Source organism: Sphaerodactylus townsendi, linkage group LG02 (genome assembly GCF_021028975.2).
Source record: "Sphaerodactylus townsendi isolate TG3544 linkage group LG02, MPM_Stown_v2.3, whole genome shotgun sequence".
NCBI classification, from domain to species: domain Eukaryota; kingdom Metazoa; phylum Chordata; class Lepidosauria; order Squamata; family Sphaerodactylidae; genus Sphaerodactylus; species Sphaerodactylus townsendi.
Window position 1 is genome coordinate 178,942,041 of NC_059426.1, and position 18,850 is coordinate 178,960,890.

The window sequence follows — 18,850 nt, forward strand, 5'->3', positions numbered from 1 at the left end:
CCACCCCCCCCCCCCCCCACCCCCCCCCCCCCCCACCCCCCCCCCCCCCCACCCCCCCCCCCCCCCACCCCCCCCCCCCCCCACCCCCCCCCCCCCCCACCCCCCCCCCCCCCCACCCCCCCCCCCCCCCACCCCCCCCCCCCCCCACCCCCCCCCCCCCCCACCCCCCCCCCCCCCCACCCCCCCCCCCCCCCACCCCCCCCCCCCCCCACCCCCCCCCCCCCCCACCCCCCCCCCCCCCCACCCCCCCCCCCCCCCACCCCCCCCCCCCCCCACCCCCCCCCCCCCCCACCCCCCCCCCCCCCCACCCCCCCCCCCCCCCACCCCCCCCCCCCCCCACCCCCCCCCCCCCCCACCCCCCCCCCCCCCCACCCCCCCCCCCCCCCACCCCCCCCCCCCCCCACCCCCCCCCCCCCCCACCCCCCCCCCCCCCCACCCCCCCCCCCCCCCACCCCCCCCCCCCCCCACCCCCCCCCCCCCCCACCCCCCCCCCCCCCCACCCCCCCCCCCCCCCACCCCCCCCCCCCCCCACCCCCCCCCCCCCCCACCCCCCCCCCCCCCCACCCCCCCCCCCCCCCACCCCCCCCCCCCCCCACCCCCCCCCCCCCCCACCCCCCCCCCCCCCCACCCCCCCCCCCCCCCACCCCCCCCCCCCCCCACCCCCCCCCCCCCCCACCCCCCCCCCCCCCCACCCCCCCCCCCCCCCACCCCCCCCCCCCCCCACCCCCCCCCCCCCCCACCCCCCCCCCCCCCCACCCCCCCCCCCCCCCACCCCCCCCCCCCCCCACCCCCCCCCCCCCCCACCCCCCCCCCCCCCCACCCCCCCCCCCCCCCACCCCCCCCCCCCCCCACCCCCCCCCCCCCCCACCCCCCCCCCCCCCCACCCCCCCCCCCCCCCACCCCCCCCCCCCCCCACCCCCCCCCCCCCCCACCCCCCCCCCCCCCCACCCCCCCCCCCCCCCACCCCCCCCCCCCCCCACCCCCCCCCCCCCCCACCCCCCCCCCCCCCCACCCCCCCCCCCCCCCACCCCCCCCCCCCCCCACCCCCCCCCCCCCCCACCCCCCCCCCCCCCCACCCCCCCCCCCCCCCACCCCCCCCCCCCCCCACCCCCCCCCCCCCCCACCCCCCCCCCCCCCCACCCCCCCCCCCCCCCACCCCCCCCCCCCCCCACCCCCCCCCCCCCCCACCCCCCCCCCCCCCCACCCCCCCCCCCCCCCACCCCCCCCCCCCCCCACCCCCCCCCCCCCCCACCCCCCCCCCCCCCCACCCCCCCCCCCCCCCACCCCCCCCCCCCCCCACCCCCCCCCCCCCCCACCCCCCCCCCCCCCCACCCCCCCCCCCCCCCACCCCCCCCCCCCCCCACCCCCCCCCCCCCCCACCCCCCCCCCCCCCCACCCCCCCCCCCCCCCACCCCCCCCCCCCCCCACCCCCCCCCCCCCCCACCCCCCCCCCCCCCCACCCCCCCCCCCCCCCACCCCCCCCCCCCCCCACCCCCCCCCCCCCCCACCCCCCCCCCCCCCCACCCCCCCCCCCCCCCACCCCCCCCCCCCCCCACCCCCCCCCCCCCCCACCCCCCCCCCCCCCCACCCCCCCCCCCCCCCACCCCCCCCCCCCCCCACCCCCCCCCCCCCCCACCCCCCCCCCCCCCCACCCCCCCCCCCCCCCACCCCCCCCCCCCCCCACCCCCCCCCCCCCCCACCCCCCCCCCCCCCCACCCCCCCCCCCCCCCACCCCCCCCCCCCCCCACCCCCCCCCCCCCCCACCCCCCCCCCCCCCCACCCCCCCCCCCCCCCACCCCCCCCCCCCCCCACCCCCCCCCCCCCCCACCCCCCCCCCCCCCCACCCCCCCCCCCCCCCACCCCCCCCCCCCCCCACCCCCCCCCCCCCCCACCCCCCCCCCCCCCCACCCCCCCCCCCCCCCACCCCCCCCCCCCCCCACCCCCCCCCCCCCCCACCCCCCCCCCCCCCCACCCCCCCCCCCCCCCACCCCCCCCCCCCCCCACCCCCCCCCCCCCCCACCCCCCCCCCCCCCCACCCCCCCCCCCCCCCACCCCCCCCCCCCCCCACCCCCCCCCCCCCCCACCCCCCCCCCCCCCCACCCCCCCCCCCCCCCACCCCCCCCCCCCCCCACCCCCCCCCCCCCCCACCCCCCCCCCCCCCCACCCCCCCCCCCCCCCACCCCCCCCCCCCCCCACCCCCCCCCCCCCCCACCCCCCCCCCCCCCCACCCCCCCCCCCCCCCACCCCCCCCCCCCCCCACCCCCCCCCCCCCCCACCCCCCCCCCCCCCCACCCCCCCCCCCCCCCACCCCCCCCCCCCCCCACCCCCCCCCCCCCCCACCCCCCCCCCCCCCCACCCCCCCCCCCCCCCACCCCCCCCCCCCCCCACCCCCCCCCCCCCCCACCCCCCCCCCCCCCCACCCCCCCCCCCCCCCACCCCCCCCCCCCCCCACCCCCCCCCCCCCCCACCCCCCCCCCCCCCCACCCCCCCCCCCCCCCACCCCCCCCCCCCCCCACCCCCCCCCCCCCCCACCCCCCCCCCCCCCCACCCCCCCCCCCCCCCACCCCCCCCCCCCCCCACCCCCCCCCCCCCCCACCCCCCCCCCCCCCCACCCCCCCCCCCCCCCACCCCCCCCCCCCCCCACCCCCCCCCCCCCCCACCCCCCCCCCCCCCCACCCCCCCCCCCCCCCACCCCCCCCCCCCCCCACCCCCCCCCCCCCCCACCCCCCCCCCCCCCCACCCCCCCCCCCCCCCACCCCCCCCCCCCCCCACCCCCCCCCCCCCCCACCCCCCCCCCCCCCCACCCCCCCCCCCCCCCACCCCCCCCCCCCCCCACCCCCCCCCCCCCCCACCCCCCCCCCCCCCCACCCCCCCCCCCCCCCACCCCCCCCCCCCCCCACCCCCCCCCCCCCCCACCCCCCCCCCCCCCCACCCCCCCCCCCCCCCACCCCCCCCCCCCCCCACCCCCCCCCCCCCCCACCCCCCCCCCCCCCCACCCCCCCCCCCCCCCACCCCCCCCCCCCCCCACCCCCCCCCCCCCCCACCCCCCCCCCCCCCCACCCCCCCCCCCCCCCACCCCCCCCCCCCCCCACCCCCCCCCCCCCCCACCCCCCCCCCCCCCCACCCCCCCCCCCCCCCACCCCCCCCCCCCCCCACCCCCCCCCCCCCCCACCCCCCCCCCCCCCCACCCCCCCCCCCCCCCACCCCCCCCCCCCCCCACCCCCCCCCCCCCCCACCCCCCCCCCCCCCCACCCCCCCCCCCCCCCACCCCCCCCCCCCCCCACCCCCCCCCCCCCCCACCCCCCCCCCCCCCCACCCCCCCCCCCCCCCACCCCCCCCCCCCCCCACCCCCCCCCCCCCCCACCCCCCCCCCCCCCCACCCCCCCCCCCCCCCACCCCCCCCCCCCCCCACCCCCCCCCCCCCCCACCCCCCCCCCCCCCCACCCCCCCCCCCCCCCACCCCCCCCCCCCCCCACCCCCCCCCCCCCCCACCCCCCCCCCCCCCCACCCCCCCCCCCCCCCACCCCCCCCCCCCCCCACCCCCCCCCCCCCCCACCCCCCCCCCCCCCCACCCCCCCCCCCCCCCACCCCCCCCCCCCCCCACCCCCCCCCCCCCCCACCCCCCCCCCCCCCCACCCCCCCCCCCCCCCACCCCCCCCCCCCCCCACCCCCCCCCCCCCCCACCCCCCCCCCCCCCCACCCCCCCCCCCCCCCACCCCCCCCCCCCCCCACCCCCCCCCCCCCCCACCCCCCCCCCCCCCCACCCCCCCCCCCCCCCACCCCCCCCCCCCCCCACCCCCCCCCCCCCCCACCCCCCCCCCCCCCCACCCCCCCCCCCCCCCACCCCCCCCCCCCCCCACCCCCCCCCCCCCCCACCCCCCCCCCCCCCCACCCCCCCCCCCCCCCACCCCCCCCCCCCCCCACCCCCCCCCCCCCCCACCCCCCCCCCCCCCCACCCCCCCCCCCCCCCACCCCCCCCCCCCCCCACCCCCCCCCCCCCCCACCCCCCCCCCCCCCCACCCCCCCCCCCCCCCACCCCCCCCCCCCCCCACCCCCCCCCCCCCCCACCCCCCCCCCCCCCCACCCCCCCCCCCCCCCACCCCCCCCCCCCCCCACCCCCCCCCCCCCCCACCCCCCCCCCCCCCCACCCCCCCCCCCCCCCACCCCCCCCCCCCCCCACCCCCCCCCCCCCCCACCCCCCCCCCCCCCCACCCCCCCCCCCCCCCACCCCCCCCCCCCCCCACCCCCCCCCCCCCCCACCCCCCCCCCCCCCCACCCCCCCCCCCCCCCACCCCCCCCCCCCCCCACCCCCCCCCCCCCCCACCCCCCCCCCCCCCCACCCCCCCCCCCCCCCACCCCCCCCCCCCCCCACCCCCCCCCCCCCCCACCCCCCCCCCCCCCCACCCCCCCCCCCCCCCACCCCCCCCCCCCCCCACCCCCCCCCCCCCCCACCCCCCCCCCCCCCCACCCCCCCCCCCCCCCACCCCCCCCCCCCCCCACCCCCCCCCCCCCCCACCCCCCCCCCCCCCCACCCCCCCCCCCCCCCACCCCCCCCCCCCCCCACCCCCCCCCCCCCCCACCCCCCCCCCCCCCCACCCCCCCCCCCCCCCACCCCCCCCCCCCCCCACCCCCCCCCCCCCCCACCCCCCCCCCCCCCCACCCCCCCCCCCCCCCACCCCCCCCCCCCCCCACCCCCCCCCCCCCCCACCCCCCCCCCCCCCCACCCCCCCCCCCCCCCACCCCCCCCCCCCCCCACCCCCCCCCCCCCCCACCCCCCCCCCCCCCCACCCCCCCCCCCCCCCACCCCCCCCCCCCCCCACCCCCCCCCCCCCCCACCCCCCCCCCCCCCCACCCCCCCCCCCCCCCACCCCCCCCCCCCCCCACCCCCCCCCCCCCCCACCCCCCCCCCCCCCCACCCCCCCCCCCCCCCACCCCCCCCCCCCCCCACCCCCCCCCCCCCCCACCCCCCCCCCCCCCCACCCCCCCCCCCCCCCACCCCCCCCCCCCCCCACCCCCCCCCCCCCCCACCCCCCCCCCCCCCCACCCCCCCCCCCCCCCACCCCCCCCCCCCCCCACCCCCCCCCCCCCCCACCCCCCCCCCCCCCCACCCCCCCCCCCCCCCACCCCCCCCCCCCCCCACCCCCCCCCCCCCCCACCCCCCCCCCCCCCCACCCCCCCCCCCCCCCACCCCCCCCCCCCCCCACCCCCCCCCCCCCCCACCCCCCCCCCCCCCCACCCCCCCCCCCCCCCACCCCCCCCCCCCCCCACCCCCCCCCCCCCCCACCCCCCCCCCCCCCCACCCCCCCCCCCCCCCACCCCCCCCCCCCCCCACCCCCCCCCCCCCCCACCCCCCCCCCCCCCCACCCCCCCCCCCCCCCACCCCCCCCCCCCCCCACCCCCCCCCCCCCCCACCCCCCCCCCCCCCCACCCCCCCCCCCCCCCACCCCCCCCCCCCCCCACCCCCCCCCCCCCCCACCCCCCCCCCCCCCCACCCCCCCCCCCCCCCACCCCCCCCCCCCCCCACCCCCCCCCCCCCCCACCCCCCCCCCCCCCCACCCCCCCCCCCCCCCACCCCCCCCCCCCCCCACCCCCCCCCCCCCCCACCCCCCCCCCCCCCCACCCCCCCCCCCCCCCACCCCCCCCCCCCCCCACCCCCCCCCCCCCCCACCCCCCCCCCCCCCCACCCCCCCCCCCCCCCACCCCCCCCCCCCCCCACCCCCCCCCCCCCCCACCCCCCCCCCCCCCCACCCCCCCCCCCCCCCACCCCCCCCCCCCCCCACCCCCCCCCCCCCCCACCCCCCCCCCCCCCCACCCCCCCCCCCCCCCACCCCCCCCCCCCCCCACCCCCCCCCCCCCCCACCCCCCCCCCCCCCCACCCCCCCCCCCCCCCACCCCCCCCCCCCCCCACCCCCCCCCCCCCCCACCCCCCCCCCCCCCCACCCCCCCCCCCCCCCACCCCCCCCCCCCCCCACCCCCCCCCCCCCCCACCCCCCCCCCCCCCCACCCCCCCCCCCCCCCACCCCCCCCCCCCCCCACCCCCCCCCCCCCCCACCCCCCCCCCCCCCCACCCCCCCCCCCCCCCACCCCCCCCCCCCCCCACCCCCCCCCCCCCCCACCCCCCCCCCCCCCCACCCCCCCCCCCCCCCACCCCCCCCCCCCCCCACCCCCCCCCCCCCCCACCCCCCCCCCCCCCCACCCCCCCCCCCCCCCACCCCCCCCCCCCCCCACCCCCCCCCCCCCCCACCCCCCCCCCCCCCCACCCCCCCCCCCCCCCACCCCCCCCCCCCCCCACCCCCCCCCCCCCCCACCCCCCCCCCCCCCCACCCCCCCCCCCCCCCACCCCCCCCCCCCCCCACCCCCCCCCCCCCCCACCCCCCCCCCCCCCCACCCCCCCCCCCCCCCACCCCCCCCCCCCCCCACCCCCCCCCCCCCCCACCCCCCCCCCCCCCCACCCCCCCCCCCCCCCACCCCCCCCCCCCCCCACCCCCCCCCCCCCCCACCCCCCCCCCCCCCCACCCCCCCCCCCCCCCACCCCCCCCCCCCCCCACCCCCCCCCCCCCCCACCCCCCCCCCCCCCCACCCCCCCCCCCCCCCACCCCCCCCCCCCCCCACCCCCCCCCCCCCCCACCCCCCCCCCCCCCCACCCCCCCCCCCCCCCACCCCCCCCCCCCCCCACCCCCCCCCCCCCCCACCCCCCCCCCCCCCCACCCCCCCCCCCCCCCACCCCCCCCCCCCCCCACCCCCCCCCCCCCCCACCCCCCCCCCCCCCCACCCCCCCCCCCCCCCACCCCCCCCCCCCCCCACCCCCCCCCCCCCCCACCCCCCCCCCCCCCCACCCCCCCCCCCCCCCACCCCCCCCCCCCCCCACCCCCCCCCCCCCCCACCCCCCCCCCCCCCCACCCCCCCCCCCCCCCACCCCCCCCCCCCCCCACCCCCCCCCCCCCCCACCCCCCCCCCCCCCCACCCCCCCCCCCCCCCACCCCCCCCCCCCCCCACCCCCCCCCCCCCCCACCCCCCCCCCCCCCCACCCCCCCCCCCCCCCACCCCCCCCCCCCCCCACCCCCCCCCCCCCCCACCCCCCCCCCCCCCCACCCCCCCCCCCCCCCACCCCCCCCCCCCCCCACCCCCCCCCCCCCCCACCCCCCCCCCCCCCCACCCCCCCCCCCCCCCACCCCCCCCCCCCCCCACCCCCCCCCCCCCCCACCCCCCCCCCCCCCCACCCCCCCCCCCCCCCACCCCCCCCCCCCCCCACCCCCCCCCCCCCCCACCCCCCCCCCCCCCCACCCCCCCCCCCCCCCACCCCCCCCCCCCCCCACCCCCCCCCCCCCCCACCCCCCCCCCCCCCCACCCCCCCCCCCCCCCACCCCCCCCCCCCCCCACCCCCCCCCCCCCCCACCCCCCCCCCCCCCCACCCCCCCCCCCCCCCACCCCCCCCCCCCCCCACCCCCCCCCCCCCCCACCCCCCCCCCCCCCCACCCCCCCCCCCCCCCACCCCCCCCCCCCCCCACCCCCCCCCCCCCCCACCCCCCCCCCCCCCCACCCCCCCCCCCCCCCACCCCCCCCCCCCCCCACCCCCCCCCCCCCCCACCCCCCCCCCCCCCCACCCCCCCCCCCCCCCACCCCCCCCCCCCCCCACCCCCCCCCCCCCCCACCCCCCCCCCCCCCCACCCCCCCCCCCCCCCACCCCCCCCCCCCCCCACCCCCCCCCCCCCCCACCCCCCCCCCCCCCCACCCCCCCCCCCCCCCACCCCCCCCCCCCCCCACCCCCCCCCCCCCCCACCCCCCCCCCCCCCCACCCCCCCCCCCCCCCACCCCCCCCCCCCCCCACCCCCCCCCCCCCCCACCCCCCCCCCCCCCCACCCCCCCCCCCCCCCACCCCCCCCCCCCCCCACCCCCCCCCCCCCCCACCCCCCCCCCCCCCCACCCCCCCCCCCCCCCACCCCCCCCCCCCCCCACCCCCCCCCCCCCCCACCCCCCCCCCCCCCCACCCCCCCCCCCCCCCACCCCCCCCCCCCCCCACCCCCCCCCCCCCCCACCCCCCCCCCCCCCCACCCCCCCCCCCCCCCACCCCCCCCCCCCCCCACCCCCCCCCCCCCCCACCCCCCCCCCCCCCCACCCCCCCCCCCCCCCACCCCCCCCCCCCCCCACCCCCCCCCCCCCCCACCCCCCCCCCCCCCCACCCCCCCCCCCCCCCACCCCCCCCCCCCCCCACCCCCCCCCCCCCCCACCCCCCCCCCCCCCCACCCCCCCCCCCCCCCACCCAGGCCAATTGGCTGTGCTGGCAGGGGCTGATGGGAATTATAGTCCATGAACATCTGGAGTGCCATAGGTTTGCCACCACTGGCATATACTGTGAATGAAATAATTTCATATGTTGCAGAGTGTGACAAGATCTCTCCCACCACATGAGTTGTGTAAGCTAACGTGTTTACAGACTCAGTTCTTTATGCTTGCTTTCTGAACCCTGAGAGATTTAAAACTGAGGGAGCCATGAGAGCCAGTTTGGTGTAGTAGTTAAGAGCTGGTGGATTCTAATCTGGAGAACTGGGTTTGATTCCCCACTCCTCCACCTGAGTGGCAGAGGCTTATCTGGTGAACCAGATGTGTTTCTGCATTCCTGCATTCCTACTGGGTGACCTTGGGCCAGTCACAGTTCTCACAGAACTCTCTCAACCCCACCTGCCTCTCAAGGTGTCTGTTGAGGGGAGAGGAAGGGAAAGGAGTTTGTAAGCCACCTTGAGTCTCCTTACAGGAGAGAAAGGTGGGGTATAAATCCAAACTCCTCCTCCTCCTCTTCTTCTTTTTGGATCTAAGAACATCGGAAGAGCCCTGCTGCATTACATCAGTGAGGGTCCGCCTAGTCCAGCATCCTATCTTACACTTTGGCCAACCAGTTCCTTTGGAGATCCAACAACAAGGAATAGAGGCTGAGGCCTTCATAAGAACATCAGAAGAGCCCTGCTGGATCAGACCAGTGAGAGTCCATCTAATTCAGCATGCATAAGAACATAAGAACTAGCCTGCTGGATCAGACCAGAGTCCATCTAGTCCAGCACTCTGCTACTCGCAGTGGCCCACCAGGTGCCTTTGGGATCCCATCTCACACAGTGGCCAACCAGTTCTTCTGGAGGGCCAACAACAGGGCATCGAGGCCCAGACCTTCCCCTGATGCCGCCTTCTTGTACTGGCATTCAGTGGTTGACTGCCTCTGAAGGTTTGATCTCTTAGGGAAAAATAAAGTCACAGGAGTCCATACGCTGTGTGAATGGCTCTTGTCCATACTTGTCCAGGAGTCCATACTCTTGTGAATGGCTGAATGTAACATGCCTATCTGCTATCCTTTGGTTAAGGCAAGAAAAGGAGGAATACCGTGTTTCCCTGAAAATAAGACAGTGTCTTATATTAATTTTTGCTCCCAAAGATGCGCTATGTCTTATTTTCAGGGGATGTCTTATTTTTCTGTGTTCTGTTCATTGGGCATGCTTCCAAACAAAAACTTTGCTACATCTTCCTTTCGGGGGATGCCTTATATTTCGCACTTCAGCAAAACCTCTACCACGTCTTATTTTCAGGGGATGTCTTATATTCGGGGAAACAGGGTAGCTGTACAGCTTCAAAGCAAACTTTTTGATATTGTTTGAATATTGTGCCCCTAGGTTCCTTGAAAGCTCTGGCAGATATAATATGTGAATATCCCAGTATTCATCAGAGGTATGTATTCCGTGCATTATTTACTTGGCAAAAAATCTCAATGGAAGAGATTTACTTTGCATTTATCAATTAGAAAATGTTCTACCCTATGGAAACATTAGAAGAGCCTTTATGGAGAATCATGGAATTGGAAGGGGCTGTACAAATGATCTAGGCCAGACTTGGGCATTATATGGCCCGCGGGCCCCATCCGGCCTGCCGGATGACCCTGACTGGCCCCCCTGCCGTGCTGGGGAGCACCTCGCCTTTGAAAGCCCCGCAGAAGCCGTTTGCCTTGGCTGCCGGCTTCTGCGGGGCTTTCAAAAGCGCCTCGCCCCGCTGCCTTTTGGCCCAGCCCTCCACAATATTTTCTGTTTCTTATGCGGCCCCATGGAAAAAATAATTGCCCACCCCTGATCTAGGCTGACTCTGCTCAATTCGGGATCGGCCTAAAGCATAATTGACGAGTGTTTGCCATCTGCTGTTTGAAAATTGCTGGTGAGGAGGAGAGGCAGACTTAACCGTCAGGCTCCCAAGGACCTCCTCCGAGGCAAGTTTGGTCTGCATGAATTGATATGGTGGGGGAGACTGCCTTGGAGTGACCCTTTCCCCACTTCCAGCTCTGCTGTAAATAGTTCCCATCAGTGGTGGGATCCAAAAATTTTAGTAGCAGGTTCCCACGGTGGTGGGATTCAAACAGTGGTGTAGCGGCAATGACGGGGGCGTGGCATGACAGGGGCGTGGCCGGGCATTCCGGGGGCGGGGCATTAATAATTTCTCTGTTACTGTAAAAAACTCTTACTGCAAAAAATCCAGTTCCTAATTTCCAGCTGGTATCTTTCTGTCCATAATTTAAACTCATTCTAGCAAGTCCTATCGTCTACTGCCAACAGAAACAACCACTTCTCCTCTAATTGACTGCCTGTCAAAAACTTAATACTTTCAAACACTTAATTTTGTTTCTAGAAATCAAAAGAAGGATACTTTCCTTAAACAAGGAACTTTACCATATTTCTAAAACATGTTTTTAAAACAGCCCAACAGGGAGAATTATCCCGTTTTCTACCTTCGCTAACCGGCCACATAGGAAACAGCAGGACTTTATGATTTTTGGACCTAATGGAATTTCTAACGGAAAAGCAGACCCAATTAGCAACCCCTTCTCAGCACACACAAACAATTAGTAACCCACTCTTGGGAACTGGTGAGAACCTGCTGGATCCCACCTCTGGTTCCCATGTTTGGAGTAAACTTTCCAATGTAGCTCGTCACACCCCTTATGAAAGCCCCGCTTTACTACCTGAACATACCAGTTCCCCAAATTGAACCTTATACATATCCAGCGTGGTGTAATGGTTAAGAGCAGGTGCACTCTAATCTGGAGAACTGGGTTTGATTCCCCCTTCTGCCAGTTGAGCTGTGAAGGCTTATCTGGTGAACCAGATTAGCTTGTGCACTCCAACACATGTACCTGATTCATTTTGCCACGTGTTTATCTGATGGGATTTAGCCAGAAATTGCACTAAATGCAATGTGTGTCTTGAACTGTTTGTAGTAGCCGATTTGTATTTGTTCCTGGTCCCGAAGACCCCGGCCCTGGCTGCATTTTGCCAAGGTATGTTTGCAACATATCAGAATTCAGACTCTTTTACTTGGAAATGCTTCTTTGAGGATATGCAAACATGACCATGACACTAACTATCCTGCTTTATTTTAGACCACCTCTTGCTGGAAACATCACAGAGGAATTCAGGGAGCAGGTGCCATTTTCTGTTTTCACTACAAATCCTTGCAGGTAAATGCACCAGTTTAACGGGAGGGAAAACAGGTGTTCTTGGGCGGCTGATGCCTTAATACACAAGATTGGGGGAAGAACAGGACTCTCAGAAGGTGGTGGAAACCCAAATGCAGTTCCACCTTCCCAACAAGAACTTCTTTCAGCTACTGTGTACCCAGTGGTGGGATCCAAAAATTTTAGTAGCAGGTGCCCATGGTGGTGGGATTCAAACTGTGTCGTAGCGCCAATGGGGCTGGGCGGGGCATTCCTGGGCGGGGCTGTGGCAAGGATGCAGCCGCTGCGCCGGTCCTTGAGCAGGAAACGAATGCACGCAGGCGCAGGCTGCCACGCACGCCGGTGCACCTCCTGCTAGACTGCTTCAAGTTCTGCGCGCTACTGCTGAGAGGAGGGGCGTAACTAAGGCAACAATCACGTGGCAAAATCACCAATTAGTAACCCCCTCTCGGCACACGCAAATAATTAGTAACCAACTCTCGGGAACCTGTGAGAACCTGCTGGATCCCACCTCTGTGTGTACCAGTTGCACACTGGCTTCATCACAGAGCTACTGTTTCCTTTTTAATTGAAGTCAAGGAAGGCAGGAAAGAGTAGCGGACTCTGATCTGGTGAACTGGATTTGTTTCCCTACTCCTCTGCATGAAGCCTGCTGGGTGACCTTGGGCTGGTCGCAGTTCTCTCAGCCCCATCTTCCTCACAAGGTGTCTGTTGTAGAGAGAGGAAGGGAAAAGGAGCTTGTTAGTTGCCTTGAGTCTCCTTACAGGAGAGAAAGGCGAGGTATCAATCCAAACTTCGCTTCTTTTCCTTTGGAGGTCAGCCCGCTGCATTCTCCTTGATGTCCTTCTACTGTGGAGATCCTAACTTTTCCCCCAAGCCCTCTCACCTACCCATTTTTTCTGTGAAAGATATTCACATCTTCTCCCATGTCAATAGCAGCAACCTTGCGTTCACCTTCTGTTCTTAAATAGCCTCTTCTTTGTGGATACAGATCTTTTATTTAAGTTATTTATAGTCTGTCCTTCTCACTGAGACTCAAGATGGATTACACAGCATAAATCAAGTGAACAGTGCAATACGATTTGGACTACAGAAATCTGATAACAGAAATCTCAACTGGAACAAATCCAACAGCTGAAACAAAGTGAGCTTTTAAACACGATACGTTAAATCATGGACAACTACCTATTATTCTGAAGTATACTTACATTGGCTGTTTTTGGACAAGTCAGTGAATTCCACTGTCGAACAGCCCTGACGGTTAGGAAGTTTTTCCTAATGTTTGGTGGAATCTCTTTTCCTGCACCTTGAATCTATTACTCCTGGTCCTAGTCTCTGGAGCAGCAGAAAACAAGTTTACTCCCTCTTCGACATGGCATCCCTTCAAATATTTAAATATGGCTATCATGTCCCCCCTTAACCTTCGCTTCTCCAGACTAAATGTCCCCAGCTCCCTAAGTCTCTCTTCAAAGGGCGTGGATTCCAGACCTTTTACCATTTTAGTTGCCCTCCTTTGGATCTGTTCCAGCTTGTCGATATCTTTCTTAAATTGGGGTGCCCAGAACTGAACACAGTACTCTAGGTGATGTCTGACCAATGCAGAGTGGAGTGGTACAATTACTTCCCTCGATCTAGACCAGTGGTGGCGAACCTTTGACACTCCAGATGATATGGACTACAATTCTCATCAGCCCCTGCCAATTGGCCATGCTGGCAGGGGCTGATGGGTATTGTAGTCCATAACATCTGGAGTGCCAAAGGTTCGCCACCACGGATCTAGACGGTATACTCTTGTTAATGCATCCCAGAATTGCACTGGCTTTCTTGGCTGCCGTATCACACTTCTGACTCATGTTCAGCTTGTGGACTGCTAAGACTCCCAGATCCCTTTCGCATGTAGTGTTGTCAAGCCAGGTGTCATCTAGCCTATATCTCAATTTCATTTTTTCTGCCTAAATGTGGAACCTTACATTTACCTCTGGTTGAAATTCTTTTTATTAGTTTTTGCCCAGCTCTCAAATCTGTCCAGATCATTTTGAATCCTGCCCGTCCTCCAGGGTATTAGCTACCCCATCCTAATTTGGTATTATCTGCAAATTTGATTAACATGCCCTCTATTTCATTATCCAAGTTATTGATAAAAATATTGAATAGTACTAGACCCTGAACAGAACCCTGTGGCTCTCCACTACTCACTTCTCTCCAGGATGAAAATGAGCCATTGATGAGCACTCTTTGTGTTCGGCCAGTCAACCAATTGCAAATCCATCTAACAGTTGCATTCTCTGGCCCACATATTATTAGCTTGCTTGCAAGAATGTCATTGGGGATCTTGTCAAAGGTCTTACTGAAGTCAAGGCGTGCTATGTTGACAGCATTGTAAATTTCGTTGTGCGTGCACAATGACAATAAATGCTTATGCTTATGCTAAGATTATCCATATCTTGTCGAAGGCTTTCACGGCCAGAATCACTGGGGTGCTGTGTGGTTTCCGGGCTGGATGGCCGTGTTCTAGCAGCATTCTCTCCTGACGTTTTGCCTGCATCTGTGGCTGGCATCTTCAGAGGATCTGATAGATCTCTCAGATCTCTCAGATCTCTCAGATCTATCAGCAACAAATAGATCTCTCGGATCTATCTGATCCTCTGAAGATGCCAGCCACAGATGCAGGCGAAACGTCAGGAGAGAATGCTGCTAGAACACGGCCATCCAGCCCGGAAACCACACAGCACCCCATTATCCATATCATCTGGCTCATCTTTTCCGTGTTGTGTTAAGTTTATGTTCACCTGTCAAATGCAGAATGGCTGATTGGGGAAGGCAAGTTGGAGTAAGGAGACGAAAGCAAGCGGGAAAACACTTTTGTCTTGCAAATCCCTTGGACTTTTAAGGGAAGAAAATTGTGTTCCTTGCAGGGTTCAATACTGCACGCAGGAAATAATGATCTTCCGAGAAGACTTAGTGAACAAGATGTGCCGGAATTGTGTCCGTTTTCCTGGCAGCAATTTGGACATTCCTAACCATGTAAGGCAAAAAGCACATAATGTTTGGGGTGAAATTTTGAGGGGGGGTTATTGTAACATGCTTCTATTCTAATGGACCTCTATTAAGAACATAAGAACGAGCCTGCTGGATCAGACCAGAGTCCATCCAGTCCAGCTCTCTGCTACTCGCAGTGGCCCACCAGGTGCCTTTGGGAGCTCACAGGCAGGAGGTGAAAGCAATGGCCTTAAGAACATAAGAACTAGCCAGCTGGATCAGACCAGAGTCCATCTAGTCCAGCTCTCTGCTACTCGCAGTGGCCCACCAGGTGCCTTTGGGAGCTCACAGGCAGGAGGTGAAAGCAATGGCCTTAAGAACATAAGAACTAGCCAGCTGGATCAGACCAGAGTCCATCTAGTCCAGCTCTCTGCTACTCGCAGTGGCCCACCAGGTGCCTTTGGGAGCTCACCTGCAGGAGGTGAAAGCAATGGCCTTAAGAACATAAGAACTAGCCTGCTGGATCAGACCAGAGTCCATCTAGTCCAGCTCTCTGCTACTCGTAGTGGCCCACCAGGTGCCTTTGGGAGCTCACAGGCAGGAGGTGAAAGCAATGGCCTTAAGAACATAAGAACTAGCCTGCTGGATCAGACCAGAGTCCATCTAGTCCAGCTCTCTGCTACTCGCAGTGGCCCACCAGGTGCCTTTGGGAGCTCACCTGCAGGAGGTGAAAGCAATGGCCTTAAGAACATAAGAACTAGCCTGCTGGATCAGACCAGAGTCCATCTAGTCCAGCTCTCTGCTACTCGCAGTGGCCCACCAGGTGCCTTTGGGAGCTCACAGGCAGGAGGTGAAAGCAATGGCCTTAAGAACATAAGAACTAGCCTGCTGGATCAGACCAGAGTCCATCTAGTCCAGCTCTCTGCTACTCGCAGTGGCCCACCAGGTGCCTTTGGGAGCTCACCTGCAGGAGGTGAAAGCAATGGCCTTAAGAACATAAGAACTAGCCTGCTGGATCAGACCAGAGTCCCTCTAGTCCAGCTCTCTGCTACTCGCAGTGGCCCACCAGGTGCCTTTGGGAGCTCACCTGCAGGATGTGAAAGCAATGGCCTTCTGCGGCTGTTGCTCTCCTGACGTTTCGCCTGCATCTATGGCTGGCATCTTCAGAAGATCTGATGGTAGCTACCATCAGATCCTCTGAAGATGCCAGCAACAGATGTGGGTAAAACGTCAGGAGAAAATGCTATTGGAACACGGCCATACAGCCCGGAAACTCCACAACACTCTAGGAAAAGACTATTAATTGATTTTTGTATGAACTTGTAAAGCTTGTTACTTTTAGTTGTGTGTTTCTTTGTTCTTCACCCCACAGTTTGTAAAGACTATCTTATCACAAGGTCATCTGTCTCCGCTCCCTCTTTATGTCAGCCCTGTGTACTGGGCATACGATTACACCTTGCGAACTTACCCACTGCCAGACATTATTGTTTTTGCTGACAAATATGACCCATTCACTGTTACCAACACCGACTGCCTCTGCTTTAATCCTGTAAGTATTTTTTTGAAAGCGTAATGAAAACCCTGTTCAAAAGAGCAAAACAAATGCACTGTGCGTGCAAAAAGTAAATCATCCTATTCATAGTATTCCAGTATACTTTTACAGCTGTTTGTTCTTATCCTTTCAAAATTAATTTGTGCACATTTCTGTACAATTGCATTTTCATGCAAAAAATTAGGAATGCCTTCAGAAGATGGTGACAGAGTTTAATTATTTTTTTCCATAAATAAGTTGTTAAATAGTATTTCTGGAACAGTTAACTAGCTGCTGTTTCACTATTTATTTTATTTTAACTCCCATTCTACACATTTTGCTTTTGAATCCTACTACTCTGCGCAGCTAAGTGCAGAATCCTCCTCTGGAAGAAGAGCGCTTTCTTCCTAGGACAGTGGTGGCGAAACTATGGCACGGGTGCCAGAAGTGGCACTCAGAGCCCTCTCTGTGGGCACATGTAAACAGAGTGCCCCCCCACATCTCGGTTGGCCTGGGCCACTGGGCTCGATTATTAGCATCAAACCTAAGACCTTGTTTTGGGGAAGCAGTGTAGGTAACCCTGTTAAGCCCTGTGAAACCCCACTGATTTTCATGCGAAGAACTAAAGCGCGATCCTTTATCTGGGAGTAAGCTCAGTTGCTGGCAAAGGGGCTTGCTTCTGAGTAAACCCTTCTAGGGTTGTGATTCATCCGTTGGAAGAGTTGCACAGTTGCTTCAAAGCAAAGCCACCGACTACCACCAAGCTTACTCCTGAGTAACGCACGCCTCAGTATTTGGGTTAAATTGCTGTGTTGGCACTTTGCGATAAATAAGTGGGTTTTGGGTTGCAATTTGGGCACTCGGTCTCAAAAAGGTTCACTATCACTGTCCTAGGAGCAGGCTTCAGATTTAGCCCAACAGAAGGGTACCATTTACCCCTATTAAAAAGTATGTGCTGCCTCGTTTATTTTTTCTGTGTTCTACTCTGGTGCAAAGGAAACAAAAGCAATGAAACACACATGTCAACAGTTGTCCCTACTTTCAGAATTAGCTAACTTTGCGGTTGAGTTCGTTCATGCTGTTCCAATAAAGCTAATACTGTACTTGTTCGGTAATTGAAACTTTAATTGACTTTACTGCTGAAAGCAGAACTACCAAGTAAGAGATATACCAAATAGTTATGAGCGGGCATGGAAGCAAGTATCAGAAATGGCTGCCAGATGGCGACCGTCTCTTTTGATATAGCCCCCAGTGGACATTAAGATCAGGAGCAAAAGGGCTCCTCGTATCCCCTGGCAAATGTGAGGTCTGTTTAGACTCAATGCTGGCTAGGGCCTTTTCGCCCTTGGCCCCTACCTGGTGGAACAGCCTCCCAGAGGAGACCAGGGTCCTGCGGGATCTCATGGAGTTCTGCCAGGCATTTCATTGAGGCCCGGCTGACTCCATCTATCCCCTGTGGGTATGTGCCGCTCCACTGCAGGTGTGAAGTTTTGTGACTGTTGCCATCGTTTTATCTGGCCTACCTTCTGATCCAGCCATAGCGGTTGGTTCAGTTTGCAGTATCTATTAAATTTTTATCCAATCTGATTTAATTATAATTGAATTAACTACATTATAAATTAGATCAGCCATTCTCAACCAGGGTTCTGTGGTACCCTGGGGTGCCGTGAGCATGTCCCAGGGGTACCGCGGCAACACTACTGCCCCTCCCCCTCGTTTTTGTGGTGTCTCCCACCGGCGCCAGCAAGGATATGGAGCTGGCCCATGGGGCAGGGCCTGCCACAAGGTCAGCAGCCACTCCCCCCCCCCCCCCGTGCTTCCCTTCACCCTGAGAGGGGAAGGTGGGGTGTGTGGCCAGCAGGGGCAATGGGAGGGGAAGGTGGAGGGTGGCGGCAGGGGTACCGTGAGATATGAAGAGTGAGGGTACTATTATAATGTCATACACTAGGGTAGGCCTGTTACGTTCAATGAACAGATGCTACAGTTACTGTAAATTAAACAAGCTGGAACTTAACTTTGATAAATCAAAAGTTATGGTGTTTGCTAGATCATGGAAAAAACAACCCTGGGAAGTAGCGACAAAAGAAATTGAACAAGTCAAGAAATACAAATACTTAGGTATTTTGTTCACTTATAATCTTTCTTGGACAGCCCATGTCAAAACGGCATCAGTAAAAGCTACTCCAACTGTAAACGCTTTAGTGAATTTCTTTTACACCAAAGGACACCAATACATTCCAGCAGTAATCAAGGCATTCAATGCAAAAGTAGTTCCGCAGCTACTCTATGGCTTTCCAGTCCTTTTCTTAGCCCAAAACACCAGTCTAAACACTCTACACTCTAAATTTCTGCATAGGATTATGGGTTTCCCCAATTGCGTGTCTTATGCAGCCTTACGCATTGAACTAGGCCTATGTTCCTTAACTACCTTGGCTTGGATTAGAGCAACTATATACTGGTTAAAAATCCACCATCATTCCAAGCCAGGCAGTTTCACATGCTTACTGCTCTCTGAACTTAACACTTCAAACTGGCATGATAAAATAGTTGATAAGATTACAGAAATTGGCATATCTATGGATGAAATATCAATGTTATCTTATTTAGAGGCAAAAAAATTGTTAAAAGAAAAATTCCTTGAATGGGATTATCAAAGATCTTTAATAGCAGCAAATTCAACTTGCTCACCTCTAAATCAATCACTAGTTGAAGCAAAGGGTTGTATGTCTCATTATTTACTTTATATGATTAATTTTAGATTGAGACGTGCATTCTCTTTAGCAAGATTCAATATTTTGCCATCTGCTCTACTCGAGGGTCGATTCCAAAAAATACCAAAGACCGAAAGATTATGCCCT

The 18,850-nt window shown here is 66.9% G+C and overlaps 1 protein-coding gene across 1 annotated transcript in view; it reads left to right on the forward strand.

Moving 5' to 3' along the window:
• POLE2 (DNA polymerase epsilon 2, accessory subunit) overlaps positions 1 to 18,850 on the forward strand; it is a 41,390-nt gene that overhangs the window by 19,283 nt on the left and 3,257 nt on the right. The window contains exons 7-11 of the mRNA XM_048484693.1: positions 9,638 to 9,711; positions 11,246 to 11,305; positions 11,408 to 11,485; positions 14,398 to 14,506; positions 15,834 to 16,010. Of these exons, the coding sequence (XP_048340650.1) occupies positions 9,638 to 9,711; positions 11,246 to 11,305; positions 11,408 to 11,485; positions 14,398 to 14,506; positions 15,834 to 16,010 (498 nt within the window). The remainder of the gene's footprint in view (positions 1 to 9,637; positions 9,712 to 11,245; positions 11,306 to 11,407; positions 11,486 to 14,397; positions 14,507 to 15,833; positions 16,011 to 18,850) is intronic.